General features: G+C 37.6%; 1 protein-coding gene across 1 annotated transcript in view; it reads right to left on the minus strand.

Annotated features, from left to right (window-relative positions):
• The window catches only part of LOC308702495 (von Willebrand factor D and EGF domain-containing protein), a 64,677-nt gene that overhangs the window by 33,775 nt on the left and 11,173 nt on the right, over positions 1-19,729 (minus strand). Inside the window, exons 4-14 of the mRNA XM_081385391.1 lie at positions 18,557-18,622; positions 18,230-18,462; positions 15,766-15,855; positions 15,425-15,566; positions 14,962-15,179; positions 13,719-13,792; positions 12,075-12,351; positions 10,892-11,094; positions 9,269-10,221; positions 3,802-3,938; positions 836-997 (exon numbers count right to left, since the gene is read on the minus strand). Of these exons, the coding sequence (XP_081241517.1) occupies positions 836-997; positions 3,802-3,938; positions 9,269-10,221; positions 10,892-11,094; positions 12,075-12,351; positions 13,719-13,792; positions 14,962-15,179; positions 15,425-15,566; positions 15,766-15,855; positions 18,230-18,462; positions 18,557-18,622 (2,555 nt within the window). The remainder of the gene's footprint in view (positions 1-835; positions 998-3,801; positions 3,939-9,268; positions 10,222-10,891; positions 11,095-12,074; positions 12,352-13,718; positions 13,793-14,961; positions 15,180-15,424; positions 15,567-15,765; positions 15,856-18,229; positions 18,463-18,556; positions 18,623-19,729) is intronic.

Here is a 19,729-nt window from a genome sequence, read left to right on the forward strand (position 1 = left end):
AACACTTCAGAGCATCTTTAGCAGCACTAGTTTGAGTAAATCCAAAAGCGAGGTTAATTTTTCAACCCCTCAGTGAGTGTTTAATCCCACAAGCCTTTGAGATTAATGCGGGCAGGAGTTTAGGTGGATTTCGAGATGTATTACCTCACAGATTCGTCTTTGCCCCGACCTTCAGAGACACCCTGTGGCTCTTTGAACATTGCAATTTATGTTAATGATCCTCATCACGGGCTATCCATTTTTTACATCAGTAAACACACTCATTAACACACACACACACATAGATCAAGGCCCACTTTGGGACCAAGCGATGAGGTCAATGATCACACAACCTGAATTGAGTTTACAAACTTTTTAATGTTTATGTTCGCCATATACTTAAAGATATAGTCAGACTGGTTTCCTATATGGGCCGTCAAAGCATAAAAATGATTAAAATGATTGTGTTGCCTTTATGGCTGTCATTCAGAACGGAAGAGCTCTCCTCCATCTCATGGTTTGATGATTTCGACAGATATAATATTTTAAAGCGCCCAGGTACGCATCATTTAGCTTGGCCTCAAACAGCGCGTGCGACCGGCATAAATTCAGGCTGATTTTAAGCGTTAAAAACCCATAACTGTGAAGGAGACTTCGTGTGTAATTACATTTTCGCCAATACAGAGAAGCTAGCGCTTCATCTTTCAATCACAATGGAAAGTTTAGAAAAAGATGGTCTGCTTTTATCAGACCGATGACATTTTGATTCATGCAGTCACTGCAAAAAATGGCAGTGGAAAATCAATCTCACGAACCCTTGGACATTTCCCTGTCCCTGAGATTGATGGACAGGTACCTTAATCTCCCATCTGGCATAGGGCTGCTCGCTGGCCGTGAAGTCCACCGTGTCGACGGCCATGTTGCCGAGTCGAGGGACGGCGCAGTCCACCGCTTTGGAGCTCAGGAAGGACGCTTTGGTTGTCCCTTCCTCTTCAGGGATCCAAACTCCATTTGTGTGCTAAAAAACATCAACAAAAAAAGAATTGATTTGTGGCAATAGAAGTACATTTTAGCATACTTTTAAAGCATGAAAATAATGTACTGTAAAATGTGAACTGGATGTAATGTTTTCAGACACTTAAAGCGTAACTCTCGCCAAAATGTGACCTAGGGTATTTTTGTGAATCTACCTGAGGCTAACTTTCGTTTAAAAGCATAATTAGGATGGAAACGCCACTTTTAAGTTTGACCGTATTTTCGTTTTCGGTCAAATTGCCTTTTGAATGGGAGTGCTTGGGGCACGACTATGATAGCATCAAAATCGCTATTTTTAAAACACTAAGAAGGCTCGACACAACATGAAACTTTGCTCGAAGTATCACCAGGGGCTCTACACATGAACTCCAGCATTGAGAACATTGTTTGTGTACACAGTGTTTACTAAAAAGAAAGATTTTGAACAACTCACTGTAGCTGTTGTTGTTTCCGTCCGCCGCCATTTTGTCCGTCAAAAATAGTCGATCTCCGAATGCAACGTAACAGGGAGGAGAGTAAAGATGGAAAGTTCTATATAAATTCACGGATAATTTATTGTTTTGTCGTTAGTGAAAATCAATATTGACCTTGTATTTGAAAAAGGATCCTCATCTAAGAATCAGTTCATTCGCATTCAGAGGTCGACTATTTTTGACTGACAAAACGCCGGCGGACGGAAACAACAACAGCTACAGTGAGTAGTTCAAAATCTTTAATTTTTAAGTGACTTTTTTTCTTTAAATTCAACAAACTTTTATCAGAAGATACGCTAAAACTTTAGGATATGCATGTCCTTCAGTTGTTTGAGATAAAACTCAATATTCACCTCTGACCCTTCATTGTTTGAGAGAAACAGAAACAGCTAGAATAATGAATGCCAAATCAATTTGTTAAAATGGGATGACCCCACACAGGAGGTGAAATGCCTCCTGGGAAAAGACAGCGAGAAAAGGGGTGGTTCAGGAATATGCGAGTGGTGGACTTTAAATGAGAGAAAAGCATAAAGGGAGCATATTCAGAATTACATGGTGGATACTTTTTTCCCCCCATTACATCTACATTTTTTGAGGTATAAAAATAATATAATTTTTATTTATTAACCTTTGGTTTAACCTCAAATGCATTTAATATGCTCCTCTGGCTTATTCAAAACCCACTCAGAAGTCGTTATTGAAGAAGACATGGCCTTTTTATAGATTCAGAAGTACTAACCTGTACAAGGTTAAGAATGATTTTGAGTTATTGGGGTCTCAGATTATGAGGGTCAAACCCAGCCCTGCAGGGCAGCGTTATAACATCATTAAATTAACTTCAAGTGTAAAGCTTTTAAGTAAAACAGACAATTTAATAAAAGGGCAACCAGCCGATAATCACAGCACATAATGTGTGCGTTTGCATGTTGTTTACCAGTCTTACCGCACCGTGTTTTCTTTGTATGTGCTCTGCTGTGTTGACTGATCACTGTATTTATTGCTTTCTTTATCTCATCAGATATCCCCCTATGTCGTTCCCCTCATTCTTCTAATTAAATATACAAACAGATGGCAAGCATGTATTAAAAAAAGCCATGCTAAGATTCATAAAAACTCTTTGATGAAATATTAAAGAAGACAGGCTTAGAAGAGTCGAACGCGATCTTAGCCATTATAATAAACAAAATAAAACGCAATTAAACTAAGTGCAAATAGCCCACCTTGTTGGCAGAGGCTATTTACACTAACTCTGCACACTGGCGTCTGGTTGGGCTAGACAAAAGTATGGAAGGATGCTGGTTTGTCAAAAGTAGCAATAGTGAGGCGTGTGTTTTGACGCTAAAAGTTTTGACGCAAATCGACCCGAGTTTGAATCTGACTTTTGCCAAAATCGCTCTACTCCCTTTTCCTATCACATATGAAACCGAAAAGGCATTTATTGTCAATAAAAATTAAGAATATTGTGGAATGTTTATTAAGTGGAAATAAAGTGTATTACGTCTGTTTAATAATAATGAGGTTTTTTTTCGGTTAGTGGTAGGGAGGGCTTTATTATGGAAGCTTGTTTTCGCCACAGAATAAAACATTTTAAAAGATAATTGCGACTTTTTATCTCACAATTGCGAGTTTACATCTCGCAATTCTGATAAAGTCAGAATTGCGTGAAATAAAGTCGCAATTGCATGTTATAAAGTCAGAATTGCGAGATATAAAGTCAGAATTGCGTGAAATAAAGACGCAATTGCGTGTTATAAAGTCAGAATTGTGAGATATAAAGTCAGAATTGCGTGTTATAAAGTCAGAATTCAGACTTTTTTTCTCGCAATTGCGACTTTATCACGCAATTCTGACTTTATAACACGCAATTGCGAGTTTATATCTCGCAATTCTGACATATTTTCTCAGAATTGTGAGATATAAACTCACAATTGTGAGATATAAAGTCCAATTCTAAGGAAAAAAAAATTTTTCACTATTTTTTCACAGAATAGTTTATATCTCACAATTCTGACTTTATAACACGCAATTGCGACTTTATTTCTCAGAATTGCGACTTTATATCTCGCAATCGCTACTTTATATCTCGCAATTCTGACTTCATATCTCGCAATTCTGAGAAAAAAAGTCACAATTCTGACTTGATATATCGCAATTGTGAGAAAAAAAATCAGAATTGTGAGATAAAAAGTCGCAATTATTATTATTTATTTATTATTCAGTGGCGGAAACAAGCTTCCATACTTTATTGTCCCATATATACTGTACGTCATAATAATTTGCCTAATAAACACAAATGAAATCATTCATGTCTCACCTTTAATCTGATCACGAGACATGCAAGGCCAGGTGAGTCGATGAAACCCAGCCCGAAAACCCTCACACTGTCACAGTCGAACTCACGTACATCACACAAACCACCGTTCTCAAGATCGGTGACTTCTATTGGCTGACCTGAGGAAACCAAAGAAACAGAGAATTTACAGTAATCTGAACAAATATGATATTGTTAGGGGTTTGTTTAAATAACCTTAAGAAGTGCATTAGTATTAGTTCCTTTAGTAGTCTCTAGGGGCGTGGCCTGTCCGAGGGGCGTGGCCTGTGAATTGGTATTGACATTGTATTTTTACCACTCAAGAATACACGCATATACACACTTGCTTGGTACTAAGCACGCAATTTTGGGAGAAAACTGATGCACTTTTCAGGGTTTCAAGGTCCCAACCAATGCTCCTTTGTCATTTATCTCAACGACCTCATACAAAACAAGTACAGGAAAAGTCTTTCAGTCGAATGAGACTGCAAAAGTCTGCAGTCTACTCATTGTTGATTCATTGAAAAGGCACTATAGGAGTCTCGTTAAACCCAGAAACTCTATTGTAAATTAATGTGAAGTCCTTAAAAATGCACTCTGCCAAAACATCCTATCCTTTGCGAAAACCACCAAATAAAGTTTACGGGACTCAAATGGAAAAATGCAACACTGGCAGTTTGAAAGACGCCAAAACGAAAGTCATTTCCAAGTACATTGCCACTAACAAACACACAAACCAAACAATCCAGGCTTTAAGCTATACAAAATATTCAGCCTGCTGGATTCTGACCTTGCCAGCCTGCATTTGCCATTAAACAGAGAACGGATACATACTGAAAATATTACAGTATAATTAGAGCTGTGGAGTATAATGTTCTCTATAACTGAGGTTCTTGAATAATGCAAACGAGTAAATATGAGCTTGTTTGGGCGTCTCTCAGGCCTTATAAAACACAACAACATTTAATATAGTTTCAGCGACAGGCTGAAATGACTGTACCGAGGCAGCATTACGCTTGCTTAATGCCATTATCACTCCCATCTTGACTCATTTCAAATCAGTGTTTTTATTACCAGAGCATAACCTTACGTTCGGATCTCCGCAGGGTGGAAGTTTATTTAAATCACATATCTGAGACACAAACGAAAATGGATGTTCTGGGACGGTATGCAAAACTAAACCATAAGTGGTGAATATCTAAAAAAAAAACGAGATGGAAAACAATAAGAGATATGAGAGAAAATGGTCCTCAGAGGAGAACAATTAAGCACAGAAGTGAGTGCTAATGAATTTTCGCCTCATCAAAGAACTTCCTCCAGATGGTCTCATTTTGTGTAATTTTACACTTGGTAAAAAAAAAATTGCAATAAAATAATTACAAAAACAAATCGCCCCCTAGCACTGTTTAGGAAAGATATACTACCATCAGAGACATTCAAGTTCATTTTAAATTATTTTTGAAGACAAATTTGTGACATTAGTACCACTTCTGAAGAAGAAATTTTGATATTAAATGTTTTGTTTGCTTAAAAATCTTAAAATCATATAAAATTATCTCATGTGATGCATTTTCATAAACATTTTTGCATGCATATTTAGCTTGTCATTTAATTTCTATAATATAATATAAATAAAAAATAAATTATTACTAATATATATATATATATATATATATATATATATATATATATATATATATATATATATATATATATATATATATATATATAATCACTATATATATATTTATATACCGGTATATAGTGTATATGAGTGTAATGCTGTTGACTCTTGGATGCTAATGACCAAAAAAGACTTGTTTCAAGAATGCTACTTGTGACATCTGAATTAAACAATTAGCATGTTATGTAAATTAAAAATCAATTAGCAAGCAATTAAAATGTTATTAGCAATTGAACCAAGGATCATTATGGCTTTACCACAAAAACTAGGACTTTAAAAAAAGCTTAATCCTCACTTCAGGAGTGCCACAGATATGCCTTCCTTATTGCCTTGGAGATCAACAATTTCCAGCTCAGCAGGTCAGTGAGGTGATTTTCAGACTTTCCCATGATTCACTCTGTTCCCGAGCTCCTAAAATGCAGTTCTCAACCAGACAAGCCTCGAGCATTGACGCAGTGTGCGCACACACATACACACACTCACACACTGTCCCTGACCGGCCAGGAAGGGAGCGTGAGAGATATTCAGGAGTTTTTAATCTCTGCCACAAGGGCGAACACTTGTGCTTTATGTTTGAAGAGAAATGATAAATGAGGAGCGATCGGATGACTCACTAAACCTGCCTGTAAAAAAAAAAAAAATGAGTCCGAGATGAATCCAAGCGGAGTCCTTTCTACAGAATGTGACCCCTGCCTCACTGCTGAATATCACAACTGAATGAAGGCAATAGTGAGGTTTTCCAGATTGTTCCACTATTGAATGAAACCCAGATATGCAGAGGTATTGAATCTGGTCTGATTGCCTTTTCTAAAGACTTGATTTTCACTCTACCTGGAATTATGGGAAATAAAGAGTAGTAGCGCCTTATTCTGAAATGATTCCTGGACACCTTTCATTGAGGCAGTAATAGCATAAAATGTGCCAGAAGACTAAGGAGAATATGTGTGGAAAACTGAAATCTAACCCTTTATTTCTCCTTATTTCTAGGTGAATCTAATGACCTCAAAGCCTGCAAATGTACCCAGGATGCACCATTCTTACATTACAGGAATCATTCAGGCAAAAATTAAAACTCTGTCATTGTTTACTCACCCTCATGTCATCCCAAACCCATATGGTGTTATTTTGTTGTTCTTAAAAGATTCAAGCTCTCATTATACAGAAAAGAGCTTCAAAATGCCCCATATTCTGTTCTACATGCAGAAAACAAAAACAGCATATGGGTTTGGAACATCATGAGTTCATAAATAATGAATGAAATTTCATTTTTGGGCGCACTGTCCCTTTAAAAGGGTCATGGAGCGGCATTAGTCTTGTTATACCATTCACATTTCCAAACATTCCTTTTCTAACAATATTCTGATTTGGGGCTTTTTGATGTTTGTAGTATAGTAGAGAAAATATCAAAAATGAGAGGGGGAATGGGGTCGGTTAATGTCACTTGCCAGATTTGATGTCAGCATCACGGCTCAATGTATCAGAGCACATGCGCTACTAGGCTAACTTCAGAACACTAGAAAAAAAGAATGTTGCACAGTACACTGTATACTAAAAAATATAGTAAGTGAAACAGTGGTATGCAGTTATCAACTTAAAATAAAAATGGTTATTGATTCAACTTTGTGTAAAAACATCTTAAATTTAGGCTTTCCAATCAAATATTGAGAGATGAAAAAATGGCTGTAAGTATTACTTTCAGTTCCTTCATCAATCTGGAATTGTGGAATAAAGTGTGCTATGTTGTACACTTTGATTAATGTAGCATGGAGAGAACTAGCATACAATACACAGTAAACATACACTATATACTACATACAGGAGAAATAATAGCATGCTAACACAACTATTCGCAAATCATGAGGCCAAAAGTTAGTACAAACAAAGTGAAGACGTGCAAAAATCCACATTTGACTGGATGAAGTGCAAATAAAGTCAACCAAAAACGCTTAGGCATAAATGTGTCATTGGCTTCAGACAAAAAAATAAAAAAAATAAATGAATGGGGTTCCCAGATGTAGAAGAGGCATCAGCCGATGATCAGTTGGGCAATTAAGCAGATTTATCTAGCCGTCCTCCCTGTGCTACCTTGCACGTTGATCCTAGCGTGGTTGCCATAAATCAGAGTTCGCTCTCGGAGAGGTTGAAAACCGTCAGTCTGTGATAAACAGCCCTCTCTAGCGCTCCTAATCTGCTCGCTAATTTGTGTTAAAACTGCCATTTCGTCACCAAGTCAGCCCCAGGGAGCATGCGAAAAACGTCGAGGAAGATAGCGGCTTAGCGAAGATCCCAATGCTAATCAGCAGAGCGGGCATGGGCGTCTGGCACAGTGCCAGGCGTTAGCATACCGGCATAACTATATCTCATTGATATGAAGGTTGGCTGGGAAAGCTAATGGCACTTCTGAGCCTCGTCGCTATTGCCAGAAACAATCAGTCGATAAACACGCTCAACGACTCTGCCGTTCCGAAAGGAGTTCCATGCATCATTTCAAATCATTCATATAATCAATAAAAAACACACTTGCACAAACGCAAGCCATCTGCAGTTTCTTTGAAGACATGCTTGAGGAAGTAGGAAATTATTCTTCGCAGAGTGTAAAGAAAAGGAATAAAGAACAACAGCATCCAAAGCAAATATGATTAAAAGGAACTGAAAGCGTACAACAAACAACAAGATACTAAAAATACATACTTGATGAAAAGAGCTGGCACAGAAAAAACAACAATTATCTAATGCCACAGAAATGCTCTGGCATTTTGACCACCATCTGGTAATGGCAGCTGTAGTGAACACTGTACTTGAGCCAAAGTACAGGATTTTAATCACAGACATTTGGACAAAAGAGCAGTACAATTCTGACCCATAAAGATACAACATCACATCACACTAGACAGTCATCCACTTACAAAACAATGCCTGTAAATGCAATGATACATTTCTGAACTTGTCACGTCAACTGCCATTTGTGCAGTACACAACTTTCAAGCTCTAGTGTTATCTATAGAGGCAAAAATAATAATAATAATCATAATTTCCTTCGAAATTCAGTGTATTGCATTTCACCCGCTTTTCCTTCAGGAACAGGAACTGATGTCACTTTTTAAACAGGAAGTGATAATGCAAGGATTTGGAAAAGGAAACCTCTCCGCAAACTCCAGAAGAAGTTCTTCTGAGAAAAAGAGTCTCCTCCAGAGTTTCAACAATCTATGCTAAGATCTACCAAGATTCTAAAAGATCTCAATATGAACTCAAACGTTCTCATCAAAATATTCCTAGACCAAATTATCTAAGATTTACTACAGTTGACTTTGATTTTATGTCTTTAAACTCTGGCACTCTGTTGTCAACAGTTGTCTCATTTGTGTCTCAACTATAAGGAACTTTAGGAAAAACACCTTAAAGTTGATACTTAACAGAAACATAACCTTAACATTAAGTCACCTGTGAATGAACAACCTCTGATCAAAAAAACTCCTCTTGGACCACAATTCCTTTGTAGAAAACAAATGAGATGAGACTCCATAATGTCCATTGATCGTGAGAATAAATATAGACTTTCCCCAGGCCGCCTGAACAAAACCTCAACAACTTTTATCTACAAATGTGGTCCCTACTCAAACTCCACAACCCCCTGCAGGTATGTCACACAAAACATGTTGTAATACCCCATATGGCTGCTTATTGATGGATATTTTGCATATATTAAACCCAAAGTGTTTCTGATAATCGAGGATCCCTAGGGGACCACATTTGAAGCAACAGACGGATGTCAAAACAATCACTTACTGATGGTGAGACTGCAGTCGTAAAAGCTGTAGCCTGGATAACACTGACATCCCCACTCTTCACATTGCCCGTTCCCATTACAGAAGTTCGGACAACGTAGGGCCGTTGCAATTTCCGCCAACGGTCTGGAAGCTTCTTGAGAACGATGGGTCCGGTTCTCCAGCCACTTTTTCTCACATTCGTTCTCTAGGAAGGGCACGAGTGCGTCCTCCCAGGCCAAATCATCTTTCAACTGAAGATCCAGGATGCAGAGATCCACAGCTTCTTCCAGGCGTCGACCCAGCAGACTCTTGCATGCCGTGCCCACAGTTGAGTTCGCCAAGGCCAACTGGCAGACCTCCAAAGCTTTGGCAGAAGTGAGGCCACTAGGTGTCGGCCAGGAAGGGTAGGCAGCTGGACGGCTGGAGGAGCGGTGGTCATCTGGAAAGAAGTAGGCAAAACTTTCGAGGTCGGTCTGGCTTAGGGCCTGGACAGTGTAAATGGGTAGAAAGTCAAAGGTTTCTCTCTTAGGCCTTCCACCCGAACTTAGTAAGGGCATCTTAAATTCATTCAAGTGAGGGGCGTCAACTTTAAATAATAAGTCCAATTCTAACTCCTCTACAGAAGGAGAGTTGTCTGCCTGACCTTGGGACACCTGAGACTCCAGTTTAGCACCTTTCATCTCGGCTAACTCTAACACCTCAGCCAACGTCTCCCGCTTCCGGACATTACGGGCAGAGATGGGTTTAATGGGGTACTCGGCAGTGGCATCTTTGAAGGGGAACAGGGACGTATAATCTGTGTCGTCGTGAGATAGGCAGCGAGAGACGGGAGGTTGGTTTAATAGGCCTTTGGAGGTGTGCACTGAATGGAGGGAAAGGCTGTATCCCTTTTGACAAGCACAGAAATTCCACTTTATCTCCTCATCCACGGCAGGTGGCGTGCTGTCAAACAGGCTCTCCCCAGGCGCGATCCTGACACGGAGAAATAAAACAAAAATATGACTGTCTCAAATCAGCCTTTGAATTTAGCCCTCAAGCACTGCGACAAGAGAGGATTTAGAGTTCGAGAAAGGTTAGCCCATTAGATTAGAGACTTTCCTCAACTTTAATTATATTTGACATTAAAACGAGCAAATCAAGGTTAAATGATGATGCAAACTCTAATCTGAAACCGAACTGCTCTCCACGTCTCCTAAATACTCCTACTTGAACGGCATATTTTACAGAAGCGTTGAGCTTGGAAACTTACATATATCTGCATATATTTTTGTCTTTTAGTTCTTACCAGAATATTTCAGACCAGGACTGCAGCTTCACCTTAAAGCAGGTCTAGTTCTGGAGGGCCAGTGACCTTCTGAGTTTAGCTCTAACTCTAAACAAACAAGCTAATTAAGGTGTTCAGAATTACTTGCAGAATTACAGGTGGGTTAAATTGAGATTGGTACTAAAGTCTGCAGGACACCGGCCCTCCAGGACTGGAGTTGAAGAGTCCCGCCTTAGAGGACCTTAGTAGCCCAGTTCACGACGGCTCTGGTTCTGACTAGATTTATTACCCGTCTTAAACTCAAGAGATCAATTAAGTACTATATATTGTTTCTTGTGAAAATAGAGACTATACGGTTGTTGTAAAAGCATCACTCACCTCCAGCCCTGAATGAATTCCACTAGGTCTTTGTCACGGTGGCTTGTGCCTGCAGGATGATGGAGGTCGTTGTGGCTGTTCCGGTCAAATAACCCACACAGGCCTCTGGTGGCGTTAAAGTCCTGACTTGGAGCCCTGACGGACAGACTCATTCCCCAATCACTGACGTCTGCTCGCACAAACGCCCCTGAGGCAAAGACGATCTGCAGGGATCAAACAAAAGTCCTTTAAATTCATACATATTTAACCCTAAACATTAAACTGAAATCATCTTCAAAATCAGGCCATGCTGACCATTAAATATGTAAGGCTAGTGTTTAGGTTGTGTCAAGTACTGTATTTTATTAAAATATGCATTTTTTTATTATTTTTTTTAAGAGAAAAAGAAAGCTGGAACCCAAATCTACAAAGAGAAAAAAAGTATTATATTTATTATTGATATATTTTGAATGGTTTATTTTTATATTTGATAAAAATTATGATTATGATTGATTCATTTATTGTTCATTTATTTATGCAAATATATATTTATATTTCACTGTCTGTCCATTATACTAGATTTAAAATCCAACATCATTACCTAATCTAATCTAGAGTTTACCCCAACTTCAATCATAAACTAAATGCACATGTTAGTAAAAGATCCCATTTCACTGCCAGCTGGTTGTGAGGAAATTAGTGGTGATTTGTCAAGAGTCTACATCAGAATATTACAAATCTAGATAAATGTAGCCATCACAAAACACTTGCTCATGCAAACTGTGTCACAATGCAACAATGACAACATCTGCTGCACTGACCGAACTTTAAAATCCTTTTGCAGGGAAAAGGCCTCTTTGCAAAACAGATGAGATCTGTGTTTACTTCTCAGACAGTTTCGCCAAGAAATTGAAAATCTGCCTGTTCTGAACATGATCTGTATACATTTCACAGTGAGCATGACTGAGATTTCCTGAGTTTGCATGTCAATGAGGGATCATACGCTCTATCGTGTATTGAGTCAAATCTAAAATATTTAATACTGCGAGTTGCAATAGTTTTGGTTCAGAAGTGACAATCTTTCTTTGATTCAATTGTTTTGTCTGAATTTTCACTGCAGCATGAGTTTACATTTCTTATTTTTAAAACCTATCCACATCAATTCAACATTATTAGCTACCACAGCACTGGAATGTAACCGTACCGTGACTTTCTTCCCTTGATGCGTCTCGTGGATCTTAATCTGATTGGTCACGGATGGTCCCAAGGCCTTGATGGACAAGTGCGGGCGTGTTTCCTGCAGCTGCCCGTTGCACATGTCAAAGGTCACAACCTCGTTGCCCTCTCGAGCAGCCATGCCGCAGGTACACGCCATAGCGTAATGCCGGCTCCCGCAATCCCACTGCCTTGTGTGGACTTCGAACACACGTTTTGTGCTTTTATAAAGCAAAAACGTGCCAGTTTCCTGGTTCTCATAGCGCCTGGGTGGAACAACAACTGATTAGTACTTACATTCAGTTTCTTACTGTAGCTTGATCGTTGAAGTAAATATTGGGGATGTCAAACGAAACACAGATAGATACATCCAGCTGGATCCAGTATTGCTCCAAAGTTTGATAGTCATCTTGTTTCTTTTCGGTGTTCTGTTTTACTGTGCTAAAAAGTCTTGGTGATTAAAACAGATGACATTCAGAAACCTCAGTGTGCACTTAAAAAAACCTTTAAAGACAAGACAGTAGCTGAAAGCAACATCTCAGAGGACTATTTGAACTTAATGGCGAAGTGGAGGAGAAGCAGGGAGAAAGAGTCTTTTTAAAAAGAACTGTAAGATAAAAAAAAGAGAGCAAGAAATTGAGGGAGCGAAACAGAGGCAGTAATTTTCACAGGACAGTTTCAGTATCATTTACTTTAATGGTGACCGTGATACTTTGCGGTTATTGCTCTGTACGTTTGGCATCACTGTAAACACACATTCCTCAATACATCTAGCTATAGTGTACACTTAAATCCATTGTCCAATCGGGCCATATGCGCCTCTCTACTGGAGGAAATTGTGGCACAGGGCCGGTGTCTGTCAAGGACACATTCACTAATGAGGACAGTTCCCGTACACTTTCATAAAGATCCCTCCTTCTGGGCCAAATTCAAAGAGTACAAGTGCTAAATCTGTGCCTCACAAATCTGAAATCCAAAGTGACCTTTCCATTTCTGCCTCATTACCTGAAAATGTAGCATTTGAGCATCTGTCATGTAAAAGTCACACAACTTACTGTATGTTGAAATAATCACAGGCTATCCAGCGCAAATGTCAAAGAAAGAAAGAAAAAGCCTTTGGTAAATTCAGTGTGTTTCTTGGGAATCGAACCCATGACCTTGGCATTGTTTGTTGGCTAAAAACTCATACATATTTTACCTGCCATCAAATTTGATGAAGTGAGGGTCGGTCAGGGAGTAACAGGTCGCTATTGGAACATCTTGAACTGTGATAGACTTTCATAAAGATCCCTCTTTCCAAGCCAAATTCAAAGAGTGCAAGTGATACATCTGAGCCACACAAATCTGAAATCCAAAGTGACCTTTACATTCCTGCCTCATTACTTGAAAATGTACCATTTGAGCATCTGTCTTGTAAAAGTCACATGACTTTTGTAAAATAATCATAGGCAATGTAGAATAATTCAAAACATCCAGCGCAAAAGCCAGTGAAGAAATAAAAAAGCCTTCAGTAAATTCATTGTGTTTCTTGGGAATCGAACCCACGACCCTGGCGTTGTTAGCGCAATGCTTTACCAGTTGAGCTACAAGAAAAAAGGGAACTTATTGTCTAAAAAAAGCACAAATATTTTACCTGCCATCAAAAGTAATGATATGAGGGTCAGTAAGGGAGTAACAGGTCGCTGTTGGAACATCTTGAACTGTGATCTGCAAAAAAGGAGGAAAAATGTTAATAATGCATTCATACTGGCAGCTTTTTGCATTACAAATTCATCTACTGCTTACATAGAAAAATGACACCTGACTTTTACAAAAAGCAGCACAACCAACTTAGGGAATTAACTGAGTGTTGTTATGCTCTCAAAACATTCGCAATTTAGACTATGCCGGCTCGTGCTTAATTATAACGCAGAAGACTAGTCTCTTCCCATTATTAAAGGGCACTGAGCGGCTTTCATGTTTACAGAAAACACAGATGGTGGTCTGGGTCCGGTGGTGACACATTATTTAAGTAGACTGGCGGTCCATGTGTGTTTACGTTTCTTTCCTTCTGAATTACTGCATTCTTGTCTGTCCTTTCGGTGTCTGTCTGGCTTATTAGAGGCTCTTTCTTTCTTTCAGCAGGGGTCAATTACGAGAGCTGTAAGGCCGCACAGTATACTTCAAATCTGGAGGGTTACAAAAAAACTAACCATGGCTGGGCACTACACTACTACTACACTGCAAACATTTTTTTTTTTTTACTCAGAATTTTTGTCTTGTTTCCTATTACAAATATCTAAATGAATTTTTCACTTTGTGTCTTTTGTAAATCCTGACAGTAGTTTTTTAACACCAAAAGAGGGTTTGTGCTGGCCCTAAGTCTTGTTTTCGAAAGGTTCAGAAATTTGCAAGTTTGTGCTTAAAACAAGACCACAGATAATTGCCAATGGGGTCAGAAAAAAAATCATCTTAATTCAAAGGGAAAAGAAGATTATTTTTGATTAATTTGATCAATTTTGGTACAGAAAACAAGACTTAATATCTTCTTCTACTGTAAATGTATCTTGATTTAAGAATGTTTAGATGTTTGTATTGGAGAATGACACAAAACACTGAGGAAGGAAGTAATGGCTCCAATTTTTGGAGGTGAAAAGAAGCATCAAAATACTGGAGGTCATCATGGGTCAAGTTGTAAAAGAGCAAAAAAAGTATATGACAAGTCCCCTCGAAAAACATTACCAATGTAAATATATTGTAATCTCAAGCGCTTCATTGTCCTGAAGGGCATTCCAAAGAGAACTTTGTGTTTGTCTTATTAAATTAAAGATATTAAGTACAAAACCACTCAAGCAACTAATATTACATTGTGAGATGCATGCTAAGCTTTCGCTAACCTTCAGTGCAGGAGGGTTGTAACCTCTCCAGAGGCGATGGCTGCCTTCGGTGGGCTGAGTGGAAAGGAAGCTGGCCCGGTTCCCGTCCCGGGTGAAATCAGTAACAGCGCTGAGAGTCACGGTACCCTGAGCACAGACGTTGTTTCGACAGGGCTGAGACATCAGCTCCACCGAGCAGGAAGATAAGGCCACGTTTGAAACCTCTATGACTACATTGTCTGAGACATTCAGACAGATTATCAGTAGATACATCCTCAAATGAAAGGGAAAACTCAAAGATAAAATGTTCTTGGGAGAAAAAAGTATAATTCATGCACATGGAGTCACTTTCAAAGCCTTTTACCTTCATACAGCTTAAACCATGACAAGACATTTTTATGAATACACATACAGTATTTGTATCAATATTCGGAAAAAATAAACAACTACATACTAATAATAATACATGCTAATATACACACACCTGATTCATGTACGCTGAGAGCAAGAGACACTTTGCAAGGGCGGTTGTGCTCGAACCCATGGCAGGGAATAGGGACTGTGCTGTGTACGGTCAAAACGTGCTTTTTAGCATCCTCGCGGATGTGGAGAACATCTGGAACAAACTGCAGAAAAAGTGTTGGACGGTTGGCCGAATCCAGTGTAAATCAAACATGATCATACAGCTCTGTTAGGCATGGATAGTTATGCAACATAATATTTGCAATGTTTCAATGAGTATTTAGCCAGTAATTATAGCTTCAGGCGTTGTGCATGATGCATGATCCATCATAATTATAAAGAATTAGATATAACCGGATTTACCTTAATTCCTGCGAAAAACCCAGCGCTTTCTTTAGACGCCGACTGCGAGCTGGAGGAGTTTAACAGGAAGGTGGACACACTGCAGGAGAACTGTCAATCAAACCAGACTGTCATGAAGGTCATGCGCTGTAGCGTTACCAATATGGAAATCAATAATGATTCACTTTTATTGGATCATTTTAATAATGAAATTAATAATTAAAATGTATACATGTATATCAATGTATATATTTGCGAATGTAGCATAGCTGATATGGCATTAAATATATGTATAAAATAAAAATGATAAAAATTAATAATAATATGTAATGGCATTTATATTTATATTCATTTATTTTAATGCCATGTTAGCAAGACTATATTTGTAGCAAAAAATGTAAAATAAAATAAATATTATATTTATTAATACATTTTATAGAAATTAAATATAAATAACAAAATATATAAATTAAATATTATATATAAGTATTAAATATATATCTTATTAAGTATTTTCTATATATAAAATACTAAAAATAATACAAAAGATTAATAAAATGTAATGGCATTATATTCTTTTATTTTAATGTTAGCAAGGCTGTATTTGAAGTAAAAAAAAAAAAAAGTATATATATATATATATATATATATATAAATATATAAATAAATTCATTTAAATTTACAAGGAACCATTATTTACAAAAAAAAACAAATAACAAAGTGGGGCCAAAAATCTAAGATATTTTTGTTTCATACTGCATCAATGTATTTGATGCCATTGACATTTACATGCAATTTCATGCCATATATGGAACTGAAACGAACTATGTTTGTTTGAATGTCCTTTTGTGTATGAATGAAGGATTTTCAGGTCTGTTTTGCCTGTATATGGGTATTATGGAGAGCTCAAGGTGTGTGTGTGTGTGTGTGTGTGTGTGTGCGTGTGTGCGTGTGTGTGTGTGTGTGTGTTTGACTAAACCCAGCTGTGACACATGTTTAAGAGAACCTCACAACCCAAACCAGAATGATGGTGTTTCTCGAACGGGGGCCTCTGTGATGTAAAAACACACAGGTTTTTTTATGACCACAGGTAGCGAAGCACATTTCAAACCCTGTCTTCAAACCTCCTTCGAACTTCACGTCAGAACAAATAAATCAGAATGAAATCAAAACGAACTTCTAGACAACGTTCCGCCTCAGTGTTATTTATGATTTGTATACACGTGGCCTCAATCTGACCTTTACTCTTTCATGACCCGATCTCACTTCCACTGGAGCACTTTCTGAACTCATACGAGAGGTCAAAGGGCATTATGACTAAAGACGGCCTTCACAAAAGACCCTTTCCTTTCTTGGTCTGGTGAGGAGCGAGTTTAACGGCTGTCTGGAGCGCATTACGCTACAGGGGAAAAAAATCTAAAGAAGACAAAATGATGGTGTTTTAAGACTCTGGTGCACCAGACGTGCCCTAAATTCGGAATCTTACACAATTCACACATATTTCTACCACTGCTGAAAAATTTGTACATACAAAAACAAAACAAAAAAACATTCAAACGTTTGTTTGATTTTAGTTCAGTTTACATATAAAACCTTGTTCTAGGTTTTCAACCTAGGTTCTCAATCATGCGAGACGCTTCTGGGAGGGAATTAAACCAAATCATTCTGATGACTTTGGCTCAGGCGTTTCAGAACGATTAAACCAACATTTGATATGCTGTGCGATACTATTGGTCCGCTGGTTAGTCCAGTTATCCAATCACATGCATTGTTGAGGCAAAGTCAGGTGAGATTTTAGTTGTGAAACAAGGCATTTGCTCTGTAAGTGTGTTTCCATCATAGTTCATACACGTCTTCTTATCAGATAAAAATTTTTTTTTGCTTCATTCGAACGCATATATTTTTTATGCGCATTTTTAGAATTAATGTGCATCTTGGCGTTTCCATACAGAGGTATTTTTTATCCGATATTCCCAAATGCTCATAAAAATAGGATGAAAACAGCTAATGTCTAACGAATTTTTACAAATTGTAAAAAAAAAAATATACGCCTGCATTTACTATATGTACGTCAAAAATGTCTTGAGACTGAATAATTCACCGATCGTTAGCAAACGTGACGTTTATTAGAGCAATTCGTTTGTGGCTGTAATGTTGTCTAGGGAACATGAGATGTTATTCCAGTTTTTAATTTTTTTTTATTCACAACATGAATGGATACATAACTATTGTCGTAACTTAAAATGAAAAGGCAGTTTGAAGCAACAAAACCACAGCCAATCAGAGCATATATTATGTTTAATATGCAGGACCAATGAGATTTTAATGTGGGTGGGGCTACCCAGCCTACAATATCTTTGTGTAACACTGGATTATTTTAGAGCACTTTACACTGAGCACTGTTGCCCTTTTTATCTTTCTAAATATATACTAAGCAAATTTGACTTTCCAAACTAAATGATACATTAAAAATAGTTTATTTTACCGTTTCTCCCAGTCTAAAGTGAACTCCGTCCATCTCAACTAGTGAGTACAGTCGAGTCGTTGTGTCTCGTCTGATCTCCACCTTCATGGTGTTGGAGGAGTATCTCGCCCACACCACCTGATACCCCACCGGCCACATGGACGTCACCCCAGTGAAGGAGCATCGGAGGTGGACGCTGCTACCGACCAGCTCTGGGGCCACCAGGGGTTTTGAAGGTAGTGAGGGGACGTTTGCTTCACAGAGGAGAACAACAAGGTCATGAGATGAAGTATAAATACAGAGATGTAATAAATCATAATAAAATTGCTAACATTGAAAATAACTTACCCTTACATAGACCGTTAACTTCGGTTTCACCAGGTGGACAGGATTTAGGTGTGTATTGTGAAGCAACTAAAAGAAAATAAGCATTATTTAGTCATATCACTTCCTGTTTACACTTTCAAAATATAATTGCCTTGTCTTGTCTTTTGACATATAGGAGGTCTTTGTACCATCAAAACATCCTGCAGGTTTCATAGCTTATAACATCCTCCTCATTATAAACAAAGCATTTCTTTAACCCAAACAATTTCCTTCTTCTTGTAGCCATCATGGAACTGTCATAAATCCGTGAAATATTGCTACATGAATCCAGTAATCTGATTTGCTGATTCGTCAGTCACCAGAAATCGATCCCAAACTAAAAATGACCTGAATACTCTTGCACACGGTTGATGATACAGTCATTTTTTTGGATCTAAGAGATGTTTGAGAAAGTGAGAAAGGACACATGGCTAAATAAAGAGAAATATTGATCATCCATACTAGAAATGAGATGGTAGTTTCTCTCTGGGCTGTTGCACAAGGAAACATCTTGTACTCTTCTACTGGTTCAAGTATCGCTGTATGTTTTAAAGTCTGTTACAGGTAAAATATGTCACTAAGACCGATTCAAATCAATCTACATAAGCAAACTACATTTAATTCTACCGTTTAATTTCAAACATCAAATATGTGGTTTCACCTTGAAATCTGAAAAAAAAAAAAAATGTAAATTATATTTTGCACAATGACCATGAATGCATTTTTAGGACATTACTATTTTTCCAATTGTGACATTGTTTTCATGACTATATAACATATTTTCACCCCACATGTTCATTGCAAAATGTTTTATTCTCATTGAAATGAGAGAAAAATGACAACATGATTGTATTTGTTGTAATGCCATGGTACTTTTAATTTATGCTGATTTAGATTTAAAAATAAATAAAAGTGAAAAGAAATAATCAATATTAATTCAAATATTATTGAAAAGAAAAAAATAAATAACTGAAAAATAACCATTGGAAATAAGTAATGAAGTAATGAAAATTTCCTGGGAAATTTGTCATGAAAATAATTTCTTGATATTAAAATAATATTTAGTCTTTAACACTTCCTATTTATTTTTACTTCCATTAGTATAAATAAATAAATAAATAAATAAAAAACATGATTTAATACATAAATAAAATA

This window comes from Scardinius erythrophthalmus (assembly GCF_964197995.2).
Source record: "Scardinius erythrophthalmus genome assembly, chromosome: 14".
In the NCBI taxonomy this organism is placed as follows: Eukaryota; Metazoa; Chordata; class Actinopteri; order Cypriniformes; family Leuciscidae; genus Scardinius; species Scardinius erythrophthalmus.